This window comes from Octodon degus, unplaced genomic scaffold (assembly GCF_000260255.1).
Source record: "Octodon degus isolate 3935 unplaced genomic scaffold, OctDeg1.0 scaffold00065, whole genome shotgun sequence".
NCBI lineage: Eukaryota > Metazoa > Chordata > Mammalia > Rodentia > Octodontidae > Octodon > Octodon degus.
The window spans coordinates 1086426-1098120 of NW_004524641.1; the positions used below are offsets into that span (position 1 = coordinate 1086426).

The 11695-nt window shown below is 39.3% G+C and overlaps 1 protein-coding gene across 2 annotated transcripts in view; it reads left to right on the plus strand.

Moving 5' to 3' along the window:
* Ccdc141 (coiled-coil domain containing 141) overlaps positions 1 to 11695 on the plus strand; it is a 236979-nt gene that overhangs the window by 109642 nt on the left and 115642 nt on the right. For both annotated transcript variants that reach the window (XM_004634708.2, XM_023719134.1), the window contains exon 6: positions 1935 to 2051. In XM_004634708.2, the coding sequence (XP_004634765.1) occupies positions 1935 to 2051 (117 nt within the window). The remainder of the gene's footprint in view (positions 1 to 1934; positions 2052 to 11695) is intronic.

Genomic DNA, 11695 nt, shown 5'->3' on the forward strand with positions numbered 1-11695 from the left:
TATATCATCTAGTTCTAACTGGGGCATTAGAAAATCAGACTGATTTCATAATTACAATGTTTTAAATAGGGACTACTACTAGAGTATATATATATTATCAAGTATTGTGAAGAAGATGAGATTTATTTCACAGAAAGTGGCCATCACTCTTTTCTTAGCACTGATATTGAGCTATAATTATAGATAACAAAGATTAGCAACTAGAAGAAAACTCTAGTTGGAATTCCATGTTGGAAGATGCTAAGGATTGGCACAGAAATTTTGCTCTTGTATTTTGCTTTGTGCTACTGGCTGTGTGATAGTCCTGGAGTGTGCTATTCTAGGTGAGCCTCTACCTCTTGACTTCTATAGTCTGTGCATGTGCTGGGCACATTTACTATAAATTTCAGACCTATTCTAGCTTTCTCTTTAGCTGCCTGCTTCATGTGTTTCTCTATATTATAGGACTTGGAAAGTCTTCTATGGCTCTTATGAGCAGGACAACCAATGTTTGAGAAAGACATAGCATCAGATTTTTTTTTTTTCCATTTATGTATTTGGTACAGGGTCTCACTATGCAGTTCAGACTTGTAGTGATCCTCCTGTTTTCAGCATCCCCAGAGCTGGGATTACAGGTGTGCACTGCCACGCTCAGACTCGGTTGCTGGCTCAGCATGCACCAGGGGTGGGGCTGGTGCGGCATGTGGGACTGGGGATCAAACCCTGGTCCCTGGGCTTGCCTAAGCAGGCACTTAGTCTGCTGAGCTGTCTCACCAGCCCTATAGCATCAGCTCTAGAATGTGCCACTACTTCGAATGGGCTGGCAATATTCATTTTTCAGATTTCAAGTCACTCTTCCTGATGACAGGGTACAAGACTTTAGATTAGCCACATATGGTAGCAGGGCACAGTAGAAAGAAAATGGACTTTGGAATCCTATAGACTTTGTGATAATTCTTGACTTTATCATTTGCTACATGATCCTGGTTATGCTGCTTAATTAACTTCTCCAAAACTCACTTAAATTGTCTCAACAATGATAATATTATACTTGTGTTAGACTTGTTGAAAAAATAGAGATGATACTAATAATCAACTAGAAAACTGCTTAGCATATGGTAGTTTCTTGGTCATGAAGATAACATTGCACAGAATTTGAGAGTAAAAAGCCCAACTCTCATCATTTAATTAGAATAAAGAAACTATCTGGAAGTTCCAAATGTGGGTCCCAAGCCAAGTTAAGGCATCTTTGAAAGTATATCATTTAGGAGCTGGGGTGATGTTTAGAGGCAGCACATGTGCTGAGTGTATGAGAGGCCTTGGGTTCAATTCCTAACACATGTGGAAAAAGTAGAATTGTATGTCTTCATTCAGGTTCTTTGATATTTGTCCTTTCAGCAATACATATGACTTATATTACAGATTAAGGCTACACAAATGTGAATCATGCCTCTAGCCATTTATAATGCCAAAGATTTTAATAACTTTTCCACTTACTTTCTGATAACAGATTTCTAGCAATGGCAGTAAATTATTTCCGAATTGTCTTTTTTATAGTAGAAGATATAATTCTACTGTTTAATATCTTTATGTAGGTCTATATAACTATACTCAGATTTGTGTTTGTATCCAGGAAAGAAGACATGTTTAAAAAGAACGTATGATTTATGGGCTTCTTAATCCATTTTAATTCTCTTCTCTAGAATTTAAGTTGTTTTCTTCATGCCATGTAATAAGTCATTTTTATACTTTTGGGGTTGTTGTTTTCTCTTCAGCACATAGAGGTTGAAATGATGAAAAACCCAGATCATGTTAATTTAATATGAGATTAAATTTGTATTAAGAGAAATTAAAACAACTGAAGTTTTGAGAGATTACAGAATTGGTTGAGTTTCCCCCGCCCCACTTATCCTGATCATCTGAACTTTGATTTTTCTTTGTTGCTCCTTACCTAGGTTACTTGTTGGTTTGAGAAAACGATCAGAGATTTGCAAGAGCAAAGTCTAGGTTCATCACTTTCAGACAATGAAGAACTGATTCATAAGCATGAGCAACTGATAATAAAAGCAAAGGTAAGAGACATTGTCCACATTAAAAATAATTCACACATGCATATATTGCTCTTGAATATGTTTGTCTGAGCAATTTAGAGGAAAACCATAAAACAAGCAAAAACCTATCTTTGGATTACCCACAATTTAAGAGAAAGCTACTGTTCTCAACCTGCTCGTGCCCCTGGCTCAGAGAATAATGATAGACAAGCCAGGGGCTTCTCCAACAGTGACTATATCTTTGTGACTAGTTACTGTGCACTAGCCACAGTACTAAGTATATTAGATTATTTTAAAGAGAATAAAAAAAAAAATAGTAGCTAAGACATTAGAAAGGATCCGCAATGTAAACAAAATAAGATGATAGGTCTTCAAGAGTAGTTGTTATGTTGCACATCGCTGTCTTCAACAGATGCATTATGTAAATTATCATAGAATTCCTAAGGGCTAGGGTGTGTGTGTGTGTGTGTGTGTGTGTGTGCGCGCGTGCTTTGTTTTATGGATGAAACCTAATAAAATAGATGCTTAGAGATTACATTAGTCATGTGGCAGTGGCAGTTTTGGCTAACCCAAGATTCAAATTCTTAAATATTATACTTTACTCACTCGCTATAAAAAGCATTTTACCTGTGCTGAGAACTCATGGTGTCTCCACTTTATGGTTTCTGTTTGAACAGTGTGATCGTGTGATTGCCGTGCCCACTTACCTTTCCTTAGCTCCTTCACTTGCTTAAGATTTCTCCCTTTTGCAAGGAACAGTGGCCGCCAGCCAGGCAAGCACTCGTAGGTGGACAGATGCGGGATGACAGAGCCCTGAAAGCCAGAGGAAATGGCAGCCGTGCCGCAGTCGCTCCTCTCTCTATTGTGTCTTGTTCATTGGAAATAAGGCTCATCTGTACCTGTGGGATCTGTTGGTACTTGCCAACGCCCTTCACATGTGCTTCATGTTGATCTACATGAGGCAAAAGTCCATCATAGCGGGCTAAGTGGGAACAGTGAATGCTAAAATCATCGCCTAGAGTTAGAAAACTCCATAGTAGTAATATGGTGGGTAGTTGGTGGCTGTAGGTAAAACCATGTCATGAACCTCTGGGGGGAAAACGGGCCAACACTGCTAGACAATGGCTGAAAATGGGAAGGTGGAGGTTGCTGGGTGGGGCAGAGGCAGTAGTTTGCATTTGTTCTTAAATCTTCTCACAGGGGTCTTGACCCTTTTTTATTTTGTGCTAGCTTCTTGGTTCTATTTGAACATGGGAATGTATCATAGATATTAAAAAGGTTTGGTTTAGGTATTTAACTGATTGCTAAGAGGTGTAAGACTGTTGACCTGGTAAAAACTTCTTGGTTCTTAAGTTTTTACAAATTTTTCAGAATTATTTTATTGGTTTAGGATGTTAATTTTTCATTTGATGTATGTGTTAATATTCTATTGTGAGTGTCCAATAGAGTGTTCATTCCTGAAGATATCTTAATTGCTTCAATATTTGGGCAATTTTTAATTAGGCTGTTTTAAACATGTGCAAGTTTTTGTTCAACCATAGATTTTTATTATTATTTTTTTTTGGGCAGTGGGTATCTTTTATTAATCCTAATAGCCACAGGTGATAATGCTAAATAAATAGGATCATGGGCTCAATTTCTTTGGACAATAGGAGTGCTTTGAGCCTCAAAAAAATTAGAAAAAAAAAGGACCAAATTTGGTCAGATGTTTAAGATTATAGAAGAAATAATTTTTAAATATTTAGAAATATAATTCAGAAAAAAATGCCTTTCTGGTCTATTTAACCTTGAGTAAAAAGAAGCCACCTGAAACTCCAAGTGAGAGGATCTTGACAGAGGAGAGGCCAGATTTGGACTCCTGAGCAGCTGTATCCCTGACAAATGAGGAGATAGCCAAAGTGCATCCACGCTAAACTTGTCTTTGTGCCTTCATGGCCCAGCCAGTAGCTCTCACAGGCTACCTTGGAGACGCTGCAGCACGGCCCTGCTAGAACTCAGGAAACAGTACTCCAAAGTACACAGCTCTGATTTGCTGAGAGCTCTGAACTCAAGGAAAACCAAGGTCTCTCTGACTCTCACCCATCTCTCTCTTGTCCCTCTTTTCCTCCTAAAGGACAGAAAGGGACTTTCCTGAACTTTTCCTGTCCACCTAAAGGTCATAGCCTCCAAAGGATGAACTTAGAGGAAAGTAGGACAATGCTATACCTTGAACTCAGGAGAACTTTAGCATAGGCTGTTGTCCATTCTTCAGGCCAACTCGCCCTCTCTGTATTTTTTTTTTTAGGGAAGGGTCTATAGAGTGTTCAGGGTCTCACTACTAGATCAGACTCATAGTGATCCATCTGTCTACAGCCTCCCAAGAGCTGCGGTTACAGGCGCACACCACCACGTCCAGTCTCAATTGCTGTCTCAGCACACCCTGGGGGCAGGGCTGGCATGCCATGACCAGGAATCGAACCCTGGCCCGTGCACCTGCTTGCAGGCTCTTTAATCCACTGAACTATTTGGCTGGCCCTAGCCATAAATTTTTAATTAATTGAGTAAAGACTAAGGAGTATAATTTCTGGATCATACAATGAGTATGTTTAGTTTTGTTAAAATTTCAAAGTATCCTCTAAAGTGGTTGTACAGTTTTATATTTCGGCTTGCAATGAATGAGATTTACTTCTGTTCCACACCTTGGCTAGCATGTGATCTTGTCAGTGCTCTGGATTTTGACCATTCTGCCATGCATGCAGTGGTATGGTATCGTTCTATATTCTTTGCCTAGATATTATCTTTGCTAATGCATGTTTTAAGGTCTTTGGCTTATTTTTTTAATGAAGCTTTTTCTTTTTGAGTAGAAATAACTTTCAAGTAAGTTTTTTAATCCCAGTGACTCATAGAAAGTTTTACAACTATAAAGAAAATGAACGTTAGTCCATCAGTAGAAACAGACTCATCATCAATGTTTACAAGTCATCTTTCGGTCATTCTACACTCAGCCTTAGAGACATATGCCGTGAGAATCATCCCTTTTTCCTCATTGAAAAGTTTATCATAAACACATTTCTTTTGACCTAGTACCTTTTAGCTGAAAATACTCCATTATGTGGTGAAATTCAAATTGTAAGATTAAACATTTTCTTTATAAGCTTTATGAATAGCCAAATGTTAATTGAAAAGGTATGAATTCTTTATTAACTCCTTTTTGTTCCAGAAAAGTCTTTTAAGGTTTGAACTACTTAGAATCTTACACAAAATCTGAATAGTGAGCCAAACACTCAAGTAGTTTTCAAGTCAAACTGTATTTACAGACTGAAGCAGAGTGTCCTATTTGCCTACAGCATTATTAGACATAAACTTATTTTTTTAAATAAGTATTAATTTTATTAATTGACAGTTTCTGTTTACTTCTTCATGTAAAGCATTCTTTCTTATGTAAACTTTTTCTTTCCTAATTATTGGTTGACCTATGGAATCCCCTATCTCAATATCATTTTTAGAAATTGCCACCATATCAAACAGCTGTTTATATTGGATCAACCAACTAGAGATAATCAAGCAGCCTATCGGTAAAGGGGCTTTTAAGACATTTGCCATTGACCTGGATACTAGGTAATCCAGTGACAAGATACAGATTATACAAGGCAACAGTGTCACTGAGCCCCGTGGTTGGTGACAGCCCAGTCAGTAAGCACACATGAGAGAGTAGCACTGTTCTGAAGGGACCATAGTTTGCTTTCCCGAAGGATGAGCTATGAGTAGTTGGTTAGATAAGGTTTTTTTTGCAGAATAAGGCAGACAGCTGGCAGCCTGGTTTGTCCATGGCAAAAGCGAAAGACTGAGTGTTGCCTCTGAGGCATGATATACCCACAGCCACTCCACTGGAAGGAACAAGAAGAATTCGGAGTCATCACAGGTTGGGATATAGGAGAGATTCCTGTGGTGGGGAGAGTTGGGCCTGGAAGCCTTCAAAACTGTCCTTCACTGGGACAGGAGTAGTAGGTTTTGACTATTTATTTATTTAATTTTATGGAAGGGTCTACAGGGTGTTCAGGGTCTCACTACTAGGTCAGACTTGTAGTAATCCACCTGTTTACAGCCTCCCAAGAGCTGGGATTACAGGCGTACGTCACCACGCCCAGTCTTGGACAGGAGTACTAGGGAAGGAAAAGGTAACAATGGGAAGTAGGAGGAAGAGGGGATAAGAAGGGTGTAAAATCAAAGTATGATATGCATATGTATGCAAGTGTCATAATGAGACCCACCGTTTTGTACAATTAATATGAACTAATAGTTATAATAAAAATTTTAACTTTCAGATCCCATAAAGGAGATAGGATCATGTTGCAGTATGCTTAGTTTATTTAAAGCTGCGTGAGTATAATAAATACTTCCAGAGCTGACCTCAAGAAGTAGAGTTGGGCTGGCAAAAATAGCGCCCCCTCTTTAAAGTGGAGGTGCTATCTTACTCATTTTGGGATTCCGAGTACCTAGGACAGTGCCTGGAATAAAAACTGCATTTGATTAATGTCCGTTGATTAAGTATTTTTCTCAGTGAGGAAGTAAGAAACATTGTTTCCTTTTCTCTGTGATGCTCTGGTGACATCAGATAATGACTTAGCTTTCTTTTATCTGTCCATTATCTTTAAAAAAATTTTTTTGCCTGGAGAGTGGAGTTACACAAACTGCTTAATTCATCATAAATCTCGGGCTTGAACTCTGTATTGGTTTATTTTATTATTTTTGACATCATTTTCTACCTGTTTATATTTCCTACCTCATTGATATCCCATTCAATGGGCTTAATGTATTCTTAGATATTCTGTATCTCGACTTCTAAAGCATGTAGAGTTACGTCTTCACTTTGCATCAGTGGCCTGAAGTCAGAGATTTTGCTGTGTTTCTTCCCACAGCTCTGTTGACATCTACTTTGAATATTTTTGTGTTCATCATCATAGTAATTTGTACTTGCAGCGCAACTCTGGAAAGTCCTGTTACATGGGTACACTTTTCTGCTTCTAGCCCTCACAGCTCTTAAATGCCTCCTCCATTTCTGGACCCCTTCCTGACTGCTCACCTTCCACTTCGTTCTTTTTTTCACTCTTCTGCTGTTGAGCCCTCTCACCAAGTTCATCACTTTCTGATGTTATGGTTTTTATGCCCATCCCCTGAAATAGATTTCTCCCTTGGTTTGGCTATCTAGTGTCTTAAAGTTATATATATATCTTTTACTTATGTAGTACAGGGTCTTTCTACAGCTCAGACTTGGAGTGATCTTCCTGTCTCAGCCTCCCCAGCACTGGAATTACAGGCGTGCACCACCACGCACGGCGACAGGCATAGTGGCACGCCATGGCATGTGGTACTGGGGATTGAACCCGGGTCCTTGCGCTTGCCAGGCAGGTGCTTAGACTGTTGAGCTATCTCCCCAGTCTCTATTGATATTTTAGGTTTTTCATATATCTAGTACATTAATTCTGCTCCCCCAATTTAGGTATTTCTTTGTGTTACTTATACTTATCAGAAGTTGCTGTTGTTTTTTTCTCCTGAGATTAAACTGTTCCCTTGGCACAGTACCAACTCCAGCTGGTAAGGCATAGGATGTATGAAGGCCAGTGCTTTAACTGGTCCCTTGTAGGTGGCTTGAGGGGAGTACTCTTAAGGAAGAGAACTTGTTGCAGATGGGGATCAGCCAGACCTAGTCTTCCTCCCCCATGTATTAGTATCTAAACAAATACTTGCTTATTACTGTCTCTCTTTTGAGAAAGCGCAAGCGTTCCTTTCCTCTGCACATGCAAAATATGATCACAGACCTGCCTGCTTCTCTCAGGCCCATTGTGGGAGGGACCCTGGGGGAGTACTTGGCCTAGTGCTTCTCACGCTGGCTACACACTGCAGTCACCTGGGGAATTGTGACAAATTATCCACATCTGGATCTCATTCTTAGTGACTTCCTGTCCCCTCCAGAAGTGTGTCCTTTTGGAGGACCTCTGGACCCTGGTTTGTGGTAAGACATTTCCCCAGGTTGTACTCTGCCTGGCTTGTGTGGTGGGGAGTTGGAGCAGGCACCACAACAGGAAGGTCAAGGTGCCTTTCACTTTACCATGCAAGTGTCTTAGGCAGCCACAGGGAAGATGCCATTGCTCTCCTGCTGTTGTTTTCCTCCTCTTGCTTGCGCTGGACTGAGATAACAATTTTTTATCACACAAAGACACAAAGTTGTGCTCACTCTAGCAACACATATAATAAATAAATTACAAAGTCAAGTAATAAGCAGGCAAATGGGAAGCAAATACATCACGAGCGGAATTTCTTCCCAGTATCTGTGCTGTCCGTGGCACCTGACATTCTCACAGCCAGCCAAGCCAGTGACAACACATCCGGCTCTCACACTGTGGGCCTTGAGAGGAAGGATGAGTCGCGCAATCTGTGTGGCCCAGTGCAAAATGAAAACCCGAAGCACTTCTTTAAGCACTACTGAGAATTTCAGTGTAGTAACAGCAGAGCATTAAATCACGCATTCACTTCTTTTTCAACACAAGGCCCTGTGTGATTATACAAGTCAGCTGATTGTGAAGTTAATTCTACTTACAGTGTTAGGTATGCTGGAGAGACATAGTGGCCTTTGATCCTTAGATATTGTCCTTAGCCATCTTTACTAACTTCTGATTTTCTTAACACACAAACAAAAAAGGAGAATTATTATGATAGAGTGCTCATAATTCTATGTTTTATTTCTATGTTTTCTCATATTCCAGTATACAATATATTCTGGAAGTTGGCTATAATCTCTAATGGGCTATAACTACATGAAGAAAAAAGGTTCAAGTTTTTGTTGTGTCATACATCACAATAACTTTGGGTACACTTGGCCTCTCCAAACCTCACTAACCTCACTTTAAAGGAGGAATATCGAAACTTCAAGTAGACATATTTGTGAAAGCACTCACTTTTTAGTAGAGGCCTCCTTCATGCAGTTTATTTTACCGTGTGCCAAGGAAACTTTCAAATAGTTTTCCTACGGGGTTTCTCAATGATCATACTTTTTCTTGGGGAAGGAATCCAATTGTATGTGTCCTGAAGCAGGAAGTAGCCTGTCACATGGCAAACTTTAGCTCAGGTTCTGGTTTGGAGAGAGGCCTGGAAGTGTTGCTTGCCAAGAAAGAAGGTGTTGAGTTGGGGACTCATTAGTTAAACTCATATAAGTGATCTGATCTACGTGGAAAGCAGTTATTTCTGTTACAGCCACATGGAACAGCTGGGAGTTGGTCTTCATAGCTTGTTATTCAGTAAGTCCTTTCTAAATAAACTGCAAAAATATCTGTATCATTTTTTTCTGGAATACATTAAAAACCAAAAGTAAACAACTTTTTTTTTTTTTTAATGTATTTAGTACAGGGACTACTGGGTCACTCTACACAGATCAGACTTGTAGTAATTCTCCTGTTTTCAGCCTCCCAAGAACTGGGATTACAGGTACATACCACCAAGCCCAGTCTCAGTCACCAGTCACTGTCTCAGCGTGTCCCAGAGGCAGAGGCAGCACAGCAGGCTGGGGATCAAACCCCAAACTCCTGCATCTGCCTAAGCGGGTGCTTTAATCCGCTGAGCTATCTGTTCAGCACTAGTGAACAACTTTGATAGGTCATAAAAAACCTGTTACCTTATTCAGCATGTTTTAATAATTGAACTAAAGATTTGTTAAACCAATATCTGACAATGGGTTGTTGTTTTAAACTATGCTGAGGGCTGGGGATATAGCTTAGTGGCACAATGCCTGACTGGCAAGCTGAAGGTCCTGAGTTCTATTTCCAGTACTGAAAACATAAAACTATGCTGAATATAAAAAATATTTTCATTTTTTATATTTAATAGAAAAAGAATGAGCAGACATAGAAAATTATAAGCCATCCTTTGGTTAAGGACTTCAATTCAGTACTCTAAATTGCATCCTAAGTAAAATCAGTATTCCAAGGCTTAAATTTAATCTTTGGAGCTTAGAATCAGTTGTCAGGTGTATTAAAATAATGTGTTAAATACTTGCTTACTAGTCTTTCCTTTGAGAACACATAAGCATCCCCTCTGTACACACAAAATCATGATCATGGACCTGCCTTCAGGAGCAAATCTGTGTTCTGCAGCCTCAACCCTTGCTTCTCTCAGGCCTGTTGTAGGAGGGACCCCGGGGGAGTACTTGGCTTAGTGCTTCTCACACTGGCTATGCACTGCAGTCACCTGGGGAATTGTGACAAATTATCCACATCTGGATCTCATTCTAGTAGATTCCCTGTAGAATTAGGGTACCTGAAGCTTAAGAAGCAAAGGATCACTATCAACCTTAAAATGGACAAAAAAGAAATCCAGGTTTTCTGCTCCTTCTAGCACGTTGGAAGGTCTAGCATCTCCAGGCTCACCTTTCCATGTGGACATAGCACTTCTTGTCTAGAGCCCAGTAGAAGACCAGGTTGGTTTAGAAACAGCCCATGTGCTCTGGTTTGCTGCAGCCTCGGTCCTTTCCCATCCCCATCTCTCTTCTCACCCATTCATAATATACGCCTGGCTGCTGTAGGCATTGGAGTTGGAGACTTGGTGAAGAATGGAATACATTCCATGCAAGGGAGTAGCTGAAGTAAACTAGCGCTTTCGATTACCTTGGAGACCATGTGGATGATAGTAATGGTAGCAGGTAAGACTGAAGACAGGAAAGTCACTTTGGAAAGTGTTGCTGCTAGAGTGGGAGTGGGTTTAGAGGTCAGGCATGTTCTCTGTGAGACACAGGTAATTAATTTCCATTTTCCAGGCTTACAGGAGATTGATAGCCTGGTTATTCCCGATGCAGCTTTCAGACTGTAACAGTCGCTGAGGGTTGTTAGAAATGTAGAATTTCAGATTTCCCCTTTAAGCCTAGAGAGCCAGAATCTAAGTATTAATGATTTCCCTAGGAAGATTTGTATTTGCACTGAAATGTAAGAGGATCGTAGAGGTTTTCTCCAGGGACTCATGTATGTCCATGTTCTTAGTTTTTGTAGGTGATTGATTATATGTTGTTTGTATAGTCCTTCATTAAAAACAATCTTTAAAGTTCTCAGAGAGAAGAAAACTAAAAATGGTGTGTAGAATCCTCCTCCTCAGTGTTTTAAAACAGCAACATTTGTGTTCCTTAGATTCAAGATGAAAACCATCTTCTGTGATTTATCATCTAATCTGATTTTCCAAGTCATTGCAAATATTTTCCAGTTGCTGCTGAGTGGTTTTATAATTGGATTTGTGATCTTGGAACCAACCTCCTTAAAATAATATTATTTTAAAGATCTTCTTAAAAATACCAGTGCTTAAATCTCATGAAAATTTTATTCAAAAGCAAAAGCCAAGTTTAGAGTCAAAACATAGTTATAAATATGAGAAAAGGAAGCAAACTTGCAGTATCTCTATATTTGAATGATTCAGATGGATAATTATCATCACTCAAGCTAGCAAAAAACAATTCTTTAAAGTATATTTATTGTTTCATATTCATGATTACATAGTACATTCTCATTTTGGAAAAATCCGAAATATGTAAAATTAAATAAAGGAGAATTAAAACCACACATTGTATGTGGGCATATATGGACATTGGACAGTAATGTAAAAATGAATATTCAAAATTGCATTTCCATGTGTGAAGTATGTAGGTATAT